At 34.4% G+C, this 20040-nt stretch overlaps 1 protein-coding gene and 1 long non-coding RNA gene across 2 annotated transcripts; one reads left to right on the forward strand and one right to left on the reverse strand.

The window, feature by feature from the left end:
* Positions 1–3745: 3745 nt before the first annotated feature.
* Positions 3746–19529, reverse strand: LOC132314597 (cytochrome P450 89A2-like). The gene is made up of 3 exons (XM_059813439.1): positions 19142–19529; positions 5944–5978; positions 3746–5552 (listed from the first exon to the last, which is right to left on the reverse strand). Exons 1-3 carry the CDS (start codon positions 19368–19370, stop codon positions 4314–4316), a joined length of 1503 nt encoding a protein of 500 aa, XP_059669422.1. The 5' UTR covers positions 19371–19529; the 3' UTR covers positions 3746–4313.
* LOC132312903 (uncharacterized) lies at positions 5810–16105 on the forward strand. The gene is made up of 3 exons (XR_009483347.1): positions 5810–6538; positions 7495–7547; positions 15865–16105. It is a non-coding gene; the product is annotated as an uncharacterized LOC132312903 (long non-coding RNA).
* Positions 19530–20040: the final 511 nt, after the last annotated feature.

Genomic DNA, 20040 nt, shown 5'->3' on the forward strand with positions numbered 1-20040 from the left:
TGATCGATCAAAATGTCCTTGGCAGTACTCAAAATGCAGAAAATGGCTCTCAAGCCAGATTTTTCAATTCAATTCATATCTAGACGACGCAAGAACATGTAAAATAGAAATGAGGGAGGAATAGGGTTGTCAAACCTTACAGAATGCATTAGTCTTTAACGTCTCTAGCAAGACGTTGGACTCTTTTAGCCTGAATCAAAAATCTTATTTGGCATCCCCTCCTTGACGGGGTGAATGACATTTTGAATCCTACCCAACAAATGGTTCTCTAAAGAACTTGTTGGATTTGAATCAAAAGAGATTAATTGTCTTTTGTTAATGCAACTTTTGGGCTTCCATGCCCATTCAAATTTTGGTTTCAAAACAACATTCTTTGAAATCTTTTTGGAAAATGAACTTTTGGAACTTCCACTTTCAAGCACAGACTTAGCTTTATCAAATTCATTGTCAAGACACTTCTCCACAACACACACTTCTTCATGCTTGTCATTCAAACTTGGGGTTGGATTAAATATATTCAATTTTACCTTCATATGCCCAAATGAAATTTTTATTATCCCCGTCCTACAACTAATGAGGCTTGAAAAACCAATGAACTATGTTTGCCTTTTCACTTAATTAATAGAGTGGGTCCAACGTTTGATGTTTGGCAGAGTAGGCCAAAATGGTTGTTTGCTTTTTCATTTCAACCGAAATTATGAACCGAAGCACATGCATCTGTGTGTGAGATTCACTCACTGGCGTCTCACTATTAATAATCATACAAATGCAAGTGACTCGGCCCAATCTTAGGCCTAAAACCCAAGCCCACACGATCTATAACAAACGAGTTTTTGTTGCTTGTATCTATGGGCCTGGGCCTTTTTTTCGTCCAGAAATAAGAATCCAAACAAAATTGTTGACATGAATCATCATCTTAAAGGATCTGAACCAGCTTTCTTTGATCTCCCACTCATGCTTAAACACCTAGCCACATAAATGTACATCAAATAACAATGTATAAAATGCAACTATCCCGAAACACGATCCCCGTGCACAACAACCCCAATAGCGGGACCCAGCTGCAGCCTCTGGCCAACTCCACAACTTGTCCCATGAACTACAGGCAATAGCTCGAGCTGCCTCTTTGTGTCTACAACAAGATCCTGATTGCAGACCCCCTATGTCAAAGGTTTCCTACCCCTAACTCATAATCCCATCAATATGCTTTTTTTATTCATTTATTCAGCCCTGCCTTGTGTCATTTAAAATTAACTTTACATTCATGTGTTACTTAGGTCCGTAATTTAATATACTCCATATATCATACGTAGAATCGTTATTATTATTTGTTTGCTTTCTCAAGCTTTTCCAAGAATAGCATCCTTACTATTTCTTATCTCTTTCTATCTATATTTCTCAACCTCTCGTTCTATTTATTTCTCTCTTTCCTTCTATCTCTCTTTCTCTTCTTGCTATATCTATTTTCTTTCCCTTTCTATTTTCTTGATACGTTTCTATAAATTACTTACTGAAAAGTCCTTTTAACTAAAGCTTTATTGAACTCAAAAGAGGAATTTTATTGTTCCTTTTTTCCTCGCATCGTCTGAAAGTCAACATTCTCAAAGGGACTAATGTTGACTATTTACAATCGAACCACATAAGTGGTTCTGGCACGCCTGCAACTTCTCAAATCAAGATCGGCTCTAACTGGCCGATTTTAGGGTCAACAAAATCAACCCTACCAAACATATCCTAAAAGGAAACTGAATTGCAGAGGAAGGCGCGTAAAAGAGAATTTTGGACGGTAAAGAATAAAAGATGCTAATATTACAATTTACAACTGTACTTGTTTTTTAAAGTCAATTTACACCTGTAATTTGAAGTAATGATGTTGCATTCTCCAAGAAAAAGTATTTCATATGCACAACAAATACAACACATAAATTAGTACAGGAGAGGATCTGGTTCTTGCCAGTTGATGAGGTCATATTCTCTGTAATATAAAACCTACATTTAGGTGTTTGATCAAGGCCTCCGGACTAAGTCTCGCCGGCGGCAATGTTGCCTGCTTTGTGTTCACCGAAATTGTGCTCTTACACCCTCCATTAACGGTTCTCCAAAACCGTTAGTGTAGGCAGGGGCGGAGCTACGATTGCAAAGTAGGGGGCCAAAAATAATTAAATCAATGATTACTTAGTGTCCGCCTGCTTTGTGTTCACCGAAATTGTGCTCTTACACTTTGTTTTGTCTAGGCTTATCTCTTGTAGGTCTTTTTTGGGCTTGTTTGTTCGGTCCAATGGACTGGTTTGGCCTAATGGCCCTTTTTGTAATTATCACCATTTTTCATTTATATATATATTTCAGTGGCTTAAAACTCCCCAAAAAAAAAAATAATAATAATGAATTTAACACCATGTTTGGAAGTTGTTAAGAGAGGATGACAGAGGAAGGACTGACTCTCTCTTGCAAGACCAAACATCAAATTGTGATTTCATGGTTAGCAGTAGCAGCCCAACATTGTCAATGTTCAACTCATCGACCTCATAAACAAAGTCTGCAACTTGTTCAAACAATTCTTCGATGTATACCTTAGAATCAGATTCCCAGCTCATAAACATATAGAATACCCTATATATATATTCAGTCCAGATGCCTGGGAGCACCACCTCTCAGAAAATCATATTCACTCCAAAATAACGCGGACATTTCTCGTTTCTCTTACCAGCCTCATCTATGATCAGCCTTACCATCAAGCATGAAAGTTGTGCTGTGATTTTTTTTCCCACAATGTGAAAAAGCCAGAGAGTCACAACTTGCTTTGATATGTCCAATCCAATGTCTCTCTGTACCACAAGGTTATGATGAATAAGAACAGTGAGTTGCACGATAACATAGAACTAATATTATACAAAGACTCTGGAGAACACAACACTATTGAAATACTTATCTAATGATATAAAAATATAACAATTAATCTAGAGAACAAAAAAAAAATAAAAATAAAAATTGAGTAACAAATTCACTTCCTTCAAAATGGAGCTGCTACTGCCAGCATAACTAGTGCTCTCAGTTTTCCTTCCTTCTTGGTTTTCGGTTTCACATCATCATGGATACACGAGGACCAATAGAGCGGTAGAAGTGTGCATGCTGCCTGTATAATGAGACCATGAGGCAAATCCGAAAAATTGTTTCCTTCTTTTGGAAATTTCATTTTTTTTGCACTTGCTTTTTTGGAACACGTTCTCCACCCACTCAATCCCACCTATTTCATTTGCCAAGTCAATTAGAGAAATTTTTACATGATTCGGGAGCAAATCACATGCAATTGTGTTAACTTTTTGTTTATGTGACTTCATATGATTGATTGGAATTATGTCGTATGGAAGATAACCTATTACATGGAAAAGAGCCATATGAATGTGATTGTTAGATCAAAGAATAAGTCTTCAATTTGATGAAAACAATTTTTTTTTATTTTTTTATTTTTTTCTAACAAAGCAAAAAGAAAAGTTGAGATCAATTCACATAAAGTGGAGTTTATTACATAACAAAGTTCAGATCAATACACATAGGGTGGGATTTACTTGATCTCCAAAACCAATTTTTTGTTATTCATACTTAAATTATGATTCAAAAGTCTATCCTATGGTCTAGATAAGTGAGTCAACAACTTGATATGGATCATGTGCATATATTTATGCAAAATTATACAGAAAAAAACATGAGATTGAAAGACAAATTTCAATTAAAGCAAGGGGTCGTATTCATGCTTACATTGACTTATAAATTTCCATCTTTTGTTTTTGTTTGTTGGGTAAACCATAGTTACACGGACACATGATTTGTATATAATATATATGACATACTAATAAGCAGCATTGATGACCTTTTTTTTTTTTTTTGGAAAGTAGGATTCATTGAAAGGTAAAATGCACAAACCATAAGGGAAAGCCCACAAAACGTGGACAACCCAAACCAACAAACAAACAAAGAGGATACAGGAGCCCAAACATACACCAAAGACGTGCAAAGGCCAAAAAGCCTTACAGAATCAAAGACACTTCTAGTCTAACGAACTGTAGACTATGCGTGTCTAAATTGAATACTCTTCCGGTGAGAACAAGATTAGGGTTTACAACCCTAAGTGGCTTGATCTGGCGGCTCCGGCGGTGGTCTGATGAAGGACGGCAAATCCCAGTCCAGTTGCAACCGTCTATGCATAACAGCACACCAGAAGAAACAAGGCAAGTTGGATAGGATATTACATAAAATTAAATAAATAGACGACCAATAGACCATATTTTTAATCTATAATAATAAATATTCCATTATTAATGTTGTTTTGTCCTTTGAGAGAGATGGACCCGCAACGGATTCTTTATCACAATAGTGAACTCTTGCTTCTCTGATAGATTAACATCACCATCATCACCAGCCGTCCATTTGAAATACCAAATCAAATTAGTAACAAAATACTCCAAGTGAAGCAAAGCCAAACCCGACCCGGGACAAATCCTCCTTCCTGCTCCAAATGGCATCATCTTGATTTCTCTGCTCCCGGTTATGTCAAAACCACCAGCTTCCCCTCCTCCTCCGCCGACTACCGCTTCTTTATCACCACCATTCCCATTGACAGTAGTAGAACTCAAGAATCTCTCTGGCTTGAACTCCATGGGATCATCCCATACTTTAGAGTCCCAACCCATTTCGGCCACCATGAAATTGATGGTGGCATTCTTGGGCACCACGAACCCTTCTAACTCAACCTCCTCCGTCACCGGGTGAGGCAACAAGAAGTGCGCCGGCGGGTGACGCCTCAGCCCTTCCAACACCACCGCTTTCAAGTATGGCATCCTCTGCAAATCATCCTCCTTTATCACTGTCAACCCCAACTCCTCATCCGATGATGGCGGCGGTGGCGGCGGTCCCACAACTCCGGTGACCTCTTCATAAAACTTTGCCTGAACATCTGGGTACTTCACCAAGCTAGCCATGATCCACTGCAACGCCGTCGACGTCGTGTCAGCGCCCGCGTTGAGAAATTCCCCGCACAGACTCACCATCTCATCGTCGTTAAGCTTCCTCTTCTCCTCCGGCAACTCCAGATCCAACAAAGTGTCGACGTACGCCACCACACCACTACCGTACTCTTCTTTCCTCCGTTGTTTTTTGAGAGCAACTTCTACTGATCGGGCTCTGATAAGAGGGATCACTACAGCAACCTGATTTCGTCGCAGCCGTATCAGTTCTTTCCACCGATTCCGGAACACAATTTTCCCTATTGTGGGCCAGAAATTGAGTTTGTTATATCGCACAAAACTCAGTAACAACTCTCTCTGAACTCTTTCAATTTCCTTAATTTGCTTTTCGTCAAGCTTGTCGCCGAAGCACATCAAGACCAGAAGACAGAACATGGCGTACTGAAAATGATCCACCACTATGACGGATTTCGATTCCGATTGCGATTTATTGAGGCGGTTAATTAGGATGGCGAGAACCCAGTTTCGCGCCGCCGAGTAATTCTTGACGCGGGAAGGGTGCAGTATCTCGGAAGTCAGAAAAACAGTTTTTTATCCTCTATTTTTTATCACGATTTTAAAATAACCATAATAAAAGATCCTTTTTACTACAGGTTTACTATCATTTTTTTAAAAATTAATATAATAGAACTGTAGAAAAAAGTGAATTTATTTTTTACCACTCTTTCTATCACGGTAAATGAAAAATGCAGGTGGTAAAAAGGAAATTTACTTTCACGGCCGTACGCAACACACACACGTACAGACCGCACACATTCAATTTTAGGGCAAATCATTTCAGACTCCCAAATCGCCTCCATATCTGTTCTCGTTAACTTTTCCTCTCTCTGTCTCTGTAACTGCAAACTACAAAATCTACAAGAATCATATCAGCCTCCCAAATCGCCTCCATCTCTATTCTCGTTCTCAACTCTGAACTTACCCTCTTTCTGTCTCTGCAACTGCAAACTACAAAATCTACAAGAATCAGAACCCATATCAGTATATATTGTTCAAAAAATCAAAACCCATATCCTTCAGTTTAGGGATGGCGGGGCGGGGATCTCATTCCCCATCCCCATCAATTTTTCAATTCCCATCCTGCTTAAAATTTCACCACCACCCCCATACCCGCCCCCGACCCCTTATCCCCGGCCCCTGCCCCGATTAACATATATTATTTTTTTAAAAAAACATATTTTTTCTTATTTTCATATATATACTAAATCTAATTTAGTAATAAATTATTACATATAAAGGTATATTAGTAATTTAACCTTTAATCGGGGTGGGGCGGGTTTACCCCATCCCCACCCCGTCCCCGGCGGGTTTTCAAAATTTACCCCCATCCCTATCCTCGTTTACATAAAAGGTCCCCATCCCTGCCATAAACGGGGCGGGCGGGGATGGGGAATTTGCCATCCCTACTTCAGTTTCCATAGCCCGCTGTTTCAGTTCGGGTTCGCCGTTCGCAAACTTCAGCCTCTGTCCCGCTGTCTCTCAACTCTAAAGCCCTCTCTCTCTGGAATTGCTAACTTGTAAGTATGGGTTTTATTTTTTCTAAATCAATTAATCAAGTTCTGTAGTTCTTGTTTTGCAAAATGATTTGAACAGTACTCTGAAAATATATTGACATTGTGTGTGCCTGTGTAGTTTTAATTTGGTCTCTAAAGTTGGATTGATGGTTACTACTACTTGCAGTCCTTTACGTGAGTGTCTATGTGCATGCATAGTGTTTGAGAAATTGTTTAGATGAAAATTTGTGTATTTTGTTGAGTTTTCAATAGCTTTTTGAAATGGAAATTTGATCTCCAAAGAGGAATATTAGGCTTGATTTGTTTATGATTGAGGTAGATTTGGTGCAGGAGAAATTTTAGAACCAGATTTGGTATATATAAGGTGAGACATAAAAGATTTGTTATGTGAACTATAATGAAAAATATCAATTATTTTGCTTCCAAATTGGCATCTTTGTAAGCAAATAATAAAACGATGGTCAAAGTCTTAGTAAGGGAGCATACAAATTTGAATAATTTGAAGAGTTTTGACTTATCACATGTTAGCATTTTAAAACTTGATGAAAGGTTCAAACTTCAAATGCAATTGAATGCCTAGTATTAGAAATTATGAGTGACCAATATAGCTAGCTTGTTGGCTTCAGGGAACCTTGCATACTAATAGTTTGATGACTATTTTAAAGAATTCTTTATTATGTATTCTCAAGATTACTATTGCAATACTACTTTGTCTTTTAACAAAATTAACAAGCAAAATTTTTAGAGCATATATGATCAGAATCAGAGGAATATATGATCCAATTTTTAAATGATTTCATGTGACTGAAGGATTCTAGTATGTAATATGAGAAAAAGTTTATAGTCTTAATTGTGTAGTAGAAGTGGGTATTTAAGATTAATTTAATAACCAAAAAATACATTTGTTTTAATTTTTTCTTCTTCTTCTATCATTAGAGATAAGTATTTTTTCTTGTCAGGTGCATTTCATCAATTGGCTTCATTTCTTCAAACTATGTGATATACCCAAAAGGTAAAAAACTATGCTTGTTCTTTTTTATAAATGTTCTCTTACTACAAACACATTGCTTTGTGTTGTGTCAAATGTAACTCTTGCTGGGTTTGTTTTGCTCTTGTGCTTTGGGCTGTCTTATGGGCTATTCTTGTATTTGGTTAGCCTGGGCTAACTTGTATTGCATATCTTATTATCTTACAAAATTGATTTTACCTTAAAAATAAAAAAAAAATAAAAAAAAAATGTTCTTTTACTACCCTAATAATAGTTGTTTCAAGTAAGAATGTGTTTAGAATTTTGCATTTGCACTTTCTTACCAGTTATAAGATTATTTTACTATCTTCATTACCATAAAATTCATGAAGTTCAATTTTTTTTTTTCCTCTACCTAAGGGAAACATGATCTTTATTGATATGACTAAAAACCTGTGTGTCGAAACACATCTAGATATTCACTGCATAGATGGTTCACCAAAAGTTGTATATTTGTTTAGTTTTATTATTTATTTATTTATTTATTTTATAATTCTTGTCATGGAGCACATTTTTCATCTGAATTTGTATGAAGCTATTGACCTAAGTTTTGGGAGTTACATTTCATATACAATTTTTTGAAGGATCTCTTGGTTGTTGAATCTTTGGAGAAGTCATTTGGAATTTTTTTTATATTTTTATTTTTTATATTTGTAGTTTGTCATAGTGAGCCGGCATCCTAAATGTCAAATTCTTGAAACATTAAAGGGACATTTGGAAAGAAAGCTACTTGAATAAGCTGCATGCATAAATTAAATATAGTGAACTTGATAATATTTGTAAATGGGCCAAAAGAATGGTGGATCCTTTTTCTTTTCACAACTAGTGCAGGAGTTGAATTTACACAATACACACACACGCACGCGCGCGCGACTACAAAAGGAGGTGCCTATAATTGATTTGACACATGTTTAGAGCAACTATCATAGCAGAAGTATTTTTAACAGTCAACCCATTTTACTTTTTGTCTTCTGATTTTGCTAACATTACATTGAAAATTAGGTTACTTTTTGTCACTTATACAATTATTGATCTTTACTCCACATGATAAATCATTTTAACTCCAGTAAAATTCACAAAAGCTATTATAAGAGCAATCAATGATGGGAGTGTTGGGTTGGTGCTAGAGCAGTAGTCTTGGAGGATATTAGGAGTCTCGTGAAAAATTTCAAAGGTGCATCAGTTCAGGTGCTTAAATGCATATATAAACGTTTCTATACTATATTTTGTTGGCTGCACAACCTAAGAATGAGATTTATTTAAGGAATTAAGTTTAGTTTTGGTACTTGCTACAGAGTTGGTTCAATCTTATTAATGGAGAATTTTCATTGGCTATTATGCTAAGCCTTGGTCATTCACTACCTTTTTTTTTTCTCTCTTTTTTTTTTGGGAAAACAGTCATTATTAACATACAATGTGAGTATTTTATATTTGTTGGCATTACATTTTGAAATATTTTTCTGACAGAATCCATTACTAACAGTTTGTTAAAAACTTAGGAGTAGAACAACACCATGACACTCTGAAGGTAAAATATTTAATCCACAACCACTTCTATTTTCTGATTCATATTTCAATGTACCTTTATTATAATGCTTGCTTTGCTTGGTTTAATTTTGGCAACTTTACAACTTGCTTTACATTCTCTTAATTCAATTAGTTGAAGAATTGTTAGAATTTAAATGAAGAGTTGTGTTGGAAAATGGAACCAAACATACTGATTTTAGAACTGAAATATCTATACTTAAAACTGTTATCTTTTAAATTAAATTTTGGATATGATAGTACAATTATTAATGAGTTTACATGCTCTTTTTTTTTTGGCTCAAATTGATTGAATTTTGAAATTACTACGGATTTTCGAAATTGATGTTAACATGTTGTCAAAACTGTTTTGTGAGCAGAAATTTTCCCATATTTTCCTTCAAACCTGATTTAATCGGTAAGAATTGATTTAAATTGATAGAAGAAAAATATAGTCTTTAAGCTTCCAATGGACTTTGGTTTCATGCAAATTGTTTGAGAATTTATTTTTTTATGAATTATCAAAGGGAAGTACGTTTTTTTGGGAAAAACTATTTCAAAAAGATTTTTGGGCTTCCTTATGATTTTTGGTGCTCCAAATAGTCCAATCAATTAAAAAAAGTGGTCTGCTCATATAGTGGTCTGTTCATATATTTATAAGCAAATATATATATCTCTTTCCTGATGAAGGCCCACCCCTTTCCCTTATTTCACTGATGTAAAAACAAAAATTAGATGATTAGTAATATAAAAACTAAAAAGTGTAAAACATTAAGCCACAAAGCATAATTATTCATTAAAATATGATCCACCCCAGTGGTGTTAAAACCCTTTCAGCTCAAAGCTTTCACAATTACAATTCAATCCAAACCAGTGGTGTTGAAAGGGCTTCTCATTCCATGGATTCTCTGTGGACTTCTCACATGATCATACAAAGATGTTTTAATGATGTTTTGTGATTTTGATTTTGTGTGTATTTGTTTATAATGTCCCTTATTTTTGAGTTTTTTCATTTAACTATCTCCACTTAGGGTGTATTTTGGTGTTATATTTTCTTTAATTGATTTGCGTGTACTTGAAATGTAGTCTTCCAAAGGGGTTGCGAAAAGACAACGACGGAAGCGTCAATTGCATGGCCTATAGAGTATGTCAAAATTTGTAAGTTATATGGTTTTTATGTTCGATAAAATTTGACGGTGTCTCGGCTGTTCCTATACGCCAAACTAATGTAGTGAATGTAGGTTCAAGAAAAGCCTTTTAGGTCAAGTTTAAATTTATAAAAACCATTACTACTAACGTAGCAAGGGTGAGTAGGGATCGTCCCAAGGGATTGGAGGGCTACTAGTAATGGAAACAATGCTTAGGGTTAGTAGGTCGAGTGATCAAAGGTAGGTTGTTTGGTTGATTCAATTACAATTAAGATTAAGCAAGTTCAATATAAAACAAGTAATTAAAGGATAGAGAAAACAAGAGAGAGAGATGTCTTGGGACTTAGAGATCACCACTAAGCATCACTTTTCTATACACTCAATTCACAATTATTGAGAGGGAAAATATATGTTGCAACAATAGTGAGTGTGTGTGGTTGTTTTAACAAGTATGGATGACCAATTAAGTATATATTGTCTAAACAACACAATGAATAGCACAATATATCAAACTAAGTCATTAATCCTTCTTTAAGCTCACAATCCAAACACATCACATAATTAGAGAAATATACTACTTGCATTCATAAGTATGGAACATCAAACAACAAGCATGGATTGTTCTCCCATTTAACAACTAAGGTGACTACACTACATCTAAGCTAATGACATGAAAATTAAACTAATTAAACTAAGGAAGAGGCACAATCTATTAAGAAATGAGTATGAACCATCAAATAAATCACAAGAGCATTCTATTAAGCACTATATCTTGACAAACTTTAGATCTATACCATCAACACACATAAACATACATCAACAACACAAAAGATAGAGATAAACACCTGAACATCTATTCTAGCATATATAGACATATGGATAGAATGAAATGATCAATTGGAAGAATTAAACCACACAAATTATTGAATAAACAAGATCTATGTAAATAAATATGTCAAAATATATATTACAACACAAATCCCCTCAAAAATACATAAATCAAGGTAAAAAAAAAAAAGCATGTTTAGGGCTAACTCTAGCCTCAAGAGAATGTCTAGCCACTCATGAATGGTGTCCTCCAACCCTCAAGGGCTATCTCCATGGTAGAAGTGCTCTCCTTCTTGAGGGAGATGAAAAACCTCTCAAGAATGTGTCTCTAGCCTCCTCTTCTCTTTTCTTCCTCTCTAAGAATTGTATCTCTCCACTCTAAAAAGTATATCAAAGACTATATGTAAAAGTGACTCATAATCCTTATATAGATAGCTCAAATGTCACACCCAATGGTCTAGGCTTGTACACAAGGGCTCCTCCAATGATTGCACAATAAGACAACTTTTAATGAGCTGGAAATATATTTTTTTCGGACTTGAGGAAGTTCAATCGATCGAACTGTGTTGAGATCAATCGAACATGGCTGAGATCTATCAAACTTTGGCTGGATCAATCCTCCCATGGCGGCCCCTTTTTGGATAAAGACAGATCTGAGAAAATTTAGGGAAAGAGACAAAAGTGGTAGGTAGGGTGGTACAACATGATAAGATGGAATCTTTTCGATCGATCTGAGAATTATTGGATCGATCGAACTTTATGGGATCTTTGGATAAGGACAACAGGGCTTGGATCCATCTTAGAAAGTCTAGATCGATGAACTTTCGATCAATCGAAGTATTCTTGAGATCGATCGAACATGCTGATTTCCACACTTTTTGCTTCATTCTGCTTTCACTTTACTCCTTTCTTCCATCCAGCTTGAGTTAGCTTCTTTTAAGCTCTTATTTGGCTGAATTAGCTTATTTTAGGGATAAACACCTAAAAAGGGCAATAATACGAAATTAGTCTAAAAATGAAAAGTAAGATAGATAAAGGTCCTAAAATACCTATGTTTAAAGGGTTTAAATGCGCACTTTTCAGCGCTCATCACAATTCTTTTCTGATTGCACATTTTTAATGCTTTTTATACTCATACTCAGGGGGGTCACATGCCTTTAAGTGACTAATTTTTCGGTGTATCTTGAACTTTATTATCTTATTGGGACATCGGCCCGTGTGGAGGCCATTTTTATTTCTTGTTTTAAAATGTTAAAAGCATGGGAGTATGGTATCATCGTATGTGGAGGTTTTGATTGATTGTTGTGGAGGAGAAGTTGTTGATATGTTATTTAAGGAGTTAATGCAAGTTGGCAACTTAAATTTTTTTTTTTTTTTTGTTTTTTTATGTATTAGTTGTTATTCATATTATATGCATATGATTGGTGTAAGAAAAAATGGGGTGGATTAATTACCTTGAAAAAAGAGTGCTATAGTCACATCTGTATTCTCTAATACCACATGTTTTAGAATGGCTTTCTAGTTAGATTGAACTGCATATCTCTTTGATCACTTCTCACACTTGTACTTCTTCTCACCATGCTTTCTTGAGTAGTGCTTCTTGATTGTGTCCACTTCTCACAGATACACCTTCATCTTCACTTCTTTTGTAGTTTTCTGCTTTAGCTTCCAAGGTAGGTTGTGTCCTCTTCTGTGGAGCTGGAGGTTTTGCTCCCTTTGGAACCCTTTGTTGCATACCTCACAAATGAACTTGTTTGTTGCCATTAGGGTCTTGGGAAATAGTATAATTACCTTCGCATCTGGATCTGTTATGTAGGAGAAAGAAGTCGAAATATTGTGATAAGTAGATAATCTTGTACTTTTAAGATGATTAAATGCAATGTATTAGCCGAAAATTAATTAAAAATAAATATATAAAAAGAATTACTGTATTCAACTTATAACACAAATTATGATGACAAAAGATTGGAAAGAGATCAGTTTAGAATGAGGTGTTTACAAAAAGTCAGACCTGATATCCCACTATTTTATAATATTTGTGTATATATAATACACATTTACACACACATATATATATAAAGAGATAAAGGACAACCTGGGATTACAGAAGAGTTGAGAAGTTTGTAGTAATACTAGTATGGAGGGCGTCTCTCATGTCCCTACCTCTTTGTGATATGTCCAAGTATTGTCAACTGTTTTGGTATTATGGAAACCAATCTGAAAACTGGCTACTCTTAATTCTCTCCTATAAATACTATGCAATCCCCTTCCTCAAAATCACTACTTCATCTCTCGTTTTAGCTATCTCTCTCTCTCTATAACATACAGTTGCATCCAAGGGGGGAAAAAAAAGAAAAAAAAAAAAAAAAAAAAGACATGTTTGATATAACCAATTAGTTGCATCTGAAAGTAGAGACAGGTTTGCCCCTAAATTTTCAATGCTTGTATGACCTTGCAACACCTAACATTCACCCCTTCTTTTGGCAACCGAAAAAATTAAGGTGTGAAATTATAGTGTCAACAATCAATTTGGACTTATGCCACAAAGATCAACAATTGAAGCTATTTAAATATAAAAGTAGATAAAAGTGCCAACAAAAATAGATAAAACTCATAAATATAAAAATTCAATCCTAAAGTACCTAATTTGTGTACCTTAAAGGATGATGATAGAAACACAACCAGGTAAACTCCATGGAATTGGCTACTAATCATGCAAAAATAATATAGCTATTTTTTTCATAACTTTACTAACTAGGATGCCCATTTATTGTCAACTATCATATCTTTGCAATAATACATGCTCGAAATTGTATAAACAAAATCAGGATGCCATTTTTAATGCAAACGATGTGCCTAGATAGTTTCAAGATTGTATTATAGGAGGAAAAAATTATTTAGTATGAACATACTTCTTATTTTAGTTCTATTTTTCACTGAAATAAGACTTTATACTAGACCTATTTAAATTTTCGGAAGAATGTTCAACTTAACTGACTTTGAAGAGTAATTTCCAAGACTTAAAATTCTCAAGCTCAGACCTTAAGTTGCGCAAACACTAACCACAATCTACGAATGTATTGGTACTTCAAATTATTAAACCTATCTAAGATTTGTCCTTTTCTTCTGAGGTGCTGTGGTTGGAGCTGTTGAAGAAGTGGGTATGGAAGGATGCCCATTTATTGTCAACTATCATATCTTCGCAACAATACATGCTCGAAATTGTATAAACAAAATCAGGATGCCATTTTTAATGCAAACAATGTGCCTACATAGTTTCAAGATTGTATTATAGAAGGAAAAAATTATTTAGTATGAACATACTTCTTATTTTAGTTCTATTTTCCTTTGAAATAAGACTTTATACTAGACCTATTTAAATTTTCGGAAGAATGTTCAACTTAACTGACTTTGAAGAGTAATTTCCAAGACTTAAAATTCTCAAGCTCAGACCTTAAGTTGCGCAAACACTAACCACAACTTACGAATGTATTGGTACTTCAAATTATTAAACCTATCTAAGATTTGTCCTTTTCTTCTGAGGTGCTGTGGTTAGAGCTATTGAAGAAGTGGGTATGGAAGGTTGTTGCTGCTGCTTCATCTGGTTTTAATCATCTTCTCTTAGTCCGAAGAACGGCGTTGATGAGGGATTGCCTGTGAATATATATAAGGCAGCTTCCAAACTACATAGGCTACAATACCATTCATATATAGTTCAAGAGCAGTGAAATATTTTTCCTAGGAATAGAGTTTTAAGGAAAATTTTCTCAGTCATTCTAGCCGACAACACTTTTTTGATTGGCTAATGCTGATGAATCCCTTTCATTTTTCTAAACTTTATTTGGTTAAATTAAGGTGAAACATCAATTGTTCTTCTATACTTTTAGAAAAAAAAAAGTGCTCATTTTATGTGCATTTGGACTTAAAAGAAATAACTGATGGTACATAGGATATATGCTAGCTAGGGAACTTTGTTTCCCTTTAAGCAATTCTAGTGGGGTGTGAAACTACCACTTTGAAAAATAAAGCATCTATTCGCACTATCAATCATTATGATTCTTTGTTGGCCATTTAAAGTGTTCTAATTTTGATGAAGAGTAACCCTATAATGAAAAGAAGTTATAAATAATCAAACATTTTCTTCTCCTGACATGAAACATATATTTAATTATTGACAATGGCCTGATTGTACCTATGATTAAAATTTATTAGTATTTAATTAGAGACCATTTTTATCAACTATACACACACACACACATATATATATGCATGGAAATGATAACTTTTTTCTATGATTTCTATCTTTTTGTTTCTATTGTGTTGTTATTTTTATTGTCTCTATCTATCATGAATGTTCTGTTGTGTGTGTGTGTGTGTGGTGGGGGTGGGGTAGGGTGGGGAATGGGGGTAAAGGTAAATTAATTTGAATTATAACAAATCTTGTTATTGTGGGATATTATTTGAAAACTTGAAGTACTTTTATATAGTAGAAGCTGATGATATTTCAGCTAGCCTATATAACTACGAAGCTAAGTGCATGTAACTAGAATTCTAATTAGTCTCAATGTTTCTTTAGTTCCTCTTTATTTGATTATGATATATATTACATTGAAGATTTGAAGGAGGACTATTGTAGTCATGCATTACTACTCAAATGATTTCTTTTGGTGACGGGATGTCAATGACCCAAGATATTGAGTTAATACGAAGAGTCTCTTATATTGCTTGCTTTGCTTGGTTTAATTTTGACAACTTTACAACTTGCTTTACATTCTCTGACTTCAACTATTACATATTTGTAGGTCAAAGCTAGGATTGCGGTTGCCGTTACTTTTTTTGTTGCCGTTATATTTTTTGTATGGCTCATGAAGAAGTTGCATATGTAATGGAAGAGAGAGACTAAAACAGAGCAAGAACATATAAGAATTTTTGTTTTATTTTGGTATATGGTATAAGAAGCAAGAAATTTGTATACGGTTAATTTTTGTATAAAACAATTATTTGGAATTTGTTATATATATATATATGTGATGATTTCGGTTAGTTGTAAGTTATTTTGGTTATGATGCTATTTTTTATTTATTTAGTGCTTGCTTCTGAAGTCCTTACAAGGCTAGTAGTAGTAGGGAAAAAAAAAAAACAAAAAAAAAGGCCTCATGGGGGCTGTACTATTTTTTTTTGTTTAAATTATATACCACTTTCTACCACAGTTCTGAACTGTGGTAGAAAGTCCTTTTTCTACCACGGTTCTGAACTGTGGTAGAAAGTCCTTTTTCAACCACGGTTTTGCACCGTGGTAGAAAGTCTTCTTTCTACCACGGTGTAAAACTGTGGTTGAAAGAACGACTTCACGGTTGAAAAAGGACTTTCTACCACAGTTTCGCACCGTGGTAGAAAGAGAAACCGTGGTCGAAAGTCATGACTTACTACCACGGCTGTTTCTACCACGGTTCAAAACCATGGTAGAAAGTGTTTTCCACCGTGGTAAAAAATTCTTTTTCTGGTAGTGAGTTAACCAAATTCTAGAGTTCATCTAATAAAACTCTTAATGGTTAAGAAGACCAACACTTTTTATTTATTTATTTATTTTTGAGAGAGTGTTATGGGCCATTTTACAAAATCTTGTCGGGAATTTAAGTAAAATTTTGTGTGAGCACCGTAGACCCAACATCCAGGTTCAAACCCATGTTTTATTCAAAAATTTGATGCACAACAATTCTTTGTTACATAGGTAATTCATTTTGAAATCTAGCGGATGTAGTAGGATTAATTACAAGTTAAGCCAAGCCATCTTCTCGAGGAGGGTGTATAAAAGACGAGTCACCTTCTAAATATGTGTTGGAAAAAACCGCGTGGATAAGTTTACACTAAGTCGTCAATTTGAGATCCAATTCGAGATTTTCCTTGGGAGGTAGCAGGAAAGAATTGAAATGTAATAAAGAATATCGATTCATACAGAAGAAAAGGTTTTCTATTGATTCAAACACTGTACCTATGGAATAGGGATAGAGGAAGAGGAAAAACCGAATACACGAACTATTTTGAAAGAAGAGATCAAAGCATCTGAACTAGAGGTACAAATTCATTTTTACCTATTAGAATAGTGATTAGATTTTTTGCCATATAAGATGTGATTTGATTTTTTACAATGTCTATATAAACTTCTAAGATGTTACGTGAGAAAGCTGAGCTTCTTTGATCCTCTCGAGTCTCTTCTCAAATGATATAGTCCTTAAGTTCTGGGAGAATTGATGGTGAGAGAAAAAAATTGATGGTTAACTAATACAAAGCAAGTATCATGTCGTTAAGTTGTTCTCCGTATTTGGGAGAATGTGTTCAAACATTGCACCTCCCTCTTTTAACAACTAATCCCTAATATTCTTGCCTTTAAATAAATAAATAAATAAAAATTTGTATTAATAGGAGAGATTTGACCAGATGTGAATGAAGAACAAAGCATGTGCTTATGTAGTCGTGTTTAAGGGAGCAATAAAGAAGGATAAAAGTTCAAAGAAGCTGAATTGAAGAGCAAGGCACATAAAAGAGAATTTTGGAGAGTGAAGAATAAAATATGCCAATGTTACAATTTACACCTGTACTTTGAAGTAATAATGTTGCAATCGTGAAGTAATGATGCTGCATTCCGGAAGAAAAAAATATTTCATTTGCGCAACAAATACAACACAAAAATTAGTACGGGAGAGGATCTGGTTCTTGCCGGTTGATGAGGTCATATTCTCTCTAGCAAGATCAAACTTCAAATTGTGATTTCATGGTTAGCAGTAGCAAGGACTGACACGGCTTGTAATAAAGCTGCGTTGATGTAGAAGTAGAATATATTAGCAAAATGTAAAGCTTGATGTGCCAAAAAAAGTACAACACCATTTTAAGCTAATACACTAACGAGATGACTTAAACCTCACCGGCACCCTCTGTATCTTTAATGATTCTACCGAGCTGGAGAAGGTGTCTCTAAACACCACCAAAATAATATAATTAAAATAAGATTAAAATTTTCATGACCAAGAACAGTGAGTTGCAGATTCTCTACACTAGCATGCTTAAACTACTATCAAGGTAATTGTGGCTTGGTTTAAAAGAAGCATGCACAAAACCACTCTTAAGAGATAAGCCATATATGGATGAGAGCCGTATGGATGTGATTGCTAGATCAAAGTATATATCTTAAAATGGATATAAACAATATTACAATCCTAGGCATGACATTGATATGCATTATTATTATTTTTAAAATAATATTTCTTTTGAATGAAGGGATGGAAAAGCTAGTGAGTGAAGCCGAGAGAAAGGTTGAGATCAATTAACATACGGCGGCGTTTATTACAACAAGAAGGTTGAGATCAATAGTCCAAATCCAAATCCTTTGTCATCCATCATTAAATTATGATTCAGACATTAATATTTTTTTAATAATATTACAATAACAAATATAAACATTGTTTTTAATAATATTACAATATACTTTTAATAATATTATAATATTTTTAATAATATTACAGTACCAAATAGTAGTATAAAATATCCAAATAGAACAAAATAAAAATCCCAATCTATTAACCGAATCACGAATAGTAAATTTGTTATTTTTTTAAATTATCACTTAGCTATAAAATCTAAAAATTGATATGATCATCAAATCGAACCTAATCACACAAATCGAATTGGTTAGAACTGAATTGAGGAACTATTTACTAACCCCTATTAATATTGTTCCGTCCTTGGGGAGGGTTGGACCCGTAACGGATTCTTCATCAAAAAAGTGAACTCTTGCTTCTCTGATAGATCAACATTACCATCACCACCAACAGTCCATTTGAAATACCAAATCAAATTAGCAACAAAATACTCCAAATGAAGCAAAGCCAAACCCAACGCGGGGCAAATCCTCCTTCCCGCTCCAAATGGCATCATCTTGATTTCTCTGCTCCCAGTTATGTCAAAATCACCAGCTTCTCCTCCGACCACCGCCTCTTTATCAGCACCACCGCCATTCCCATTAACAGTAGTAGAAGTCAAGAATCTCTCTGGTTTGAACTCCATGGGGTCATCCCATACTTTAGAGTCCCACCCCATCTCGGCCACCATGACATTGATAGTGGCATTCTTCGGCGCCACGAACCCTTCTAAGAAAGTTTCCGATGATCGGAAAAATAGAGGGTCCCGGCGGAAGCTTCTTTTTGTTGTTGGAAGAAGAAGAAGAAGAGAAGAGGAGATTGAAGAAAGATTTGATCAGTGCTGAGATGCATAGCGAGACGACGATGATGAACCAGGTGTCCATGATTATCATCTTCAACTCGGGTGTGGTATTTAATGATTATGTGTGTACAAATATAGGGACAATATCTTTGAAATCCAAAATCCAAATAAAAGGTAAGGGCACCCACACTGTTGCACAACTAATGAGTCCCACAAGCCGGTGGATATAACATTTTTTTTTCTTTTGTTTTCCTGGTCACAGAAATATCTCTTCCTCTTATAAAACAAGGATTACAAAAATATAAAATTTATTTAACAAAATTTTATAATAAGAGAAAAATAAACAATTTAAAAATTACTGCAACAATCTTATTTTATTTCATTTTTTATAAAATATTCGGATTATTTGTATGAAAATTTTCAAAATTATTTATTTTTATATGGAACATAACATATAAAAAAATTAGCCCTAATAAAAACTGAATATTTATTTTAAATTTTTTTTAAATAGTGAGTCTATAAAAGAATAAAAATGTTTTGAACACAAAATATGAAATCTCATTAAATCGATCTCTGATGGGGCTAAATATTTTATTTATTCGGTTCCATATGTAAATGAATAATTCTGAAAATTTTCTTGCAAATATCTCAAGTATTTTATTTACCTATTTTTCTCGGGTTATGAAGTTTTATTATACAAATCTTATATTTTTGAAATCCTTATTTTTTTGAGATTCGGAAGAATTAAGATTTAAATAAAA

The sequence above is a fragment of the Cornus florida genome, unplaced genomic scaffold (genome assembly GCF_030987335.1).
Source record: "Cornus florida cultivar Cherokee Brave unplaced genomic scaffold, ASM3098733v1 CherokeeBrave_3.0.0_Hap2_Chr06, whole genome shotgun sequence".
NCBI classification, from domain to species: Eukaryota; Viridiplantae; Streptophyta; class Magnoliopsida; order Cornales; family Cornaceae; genus Cornus; species Cornus florida.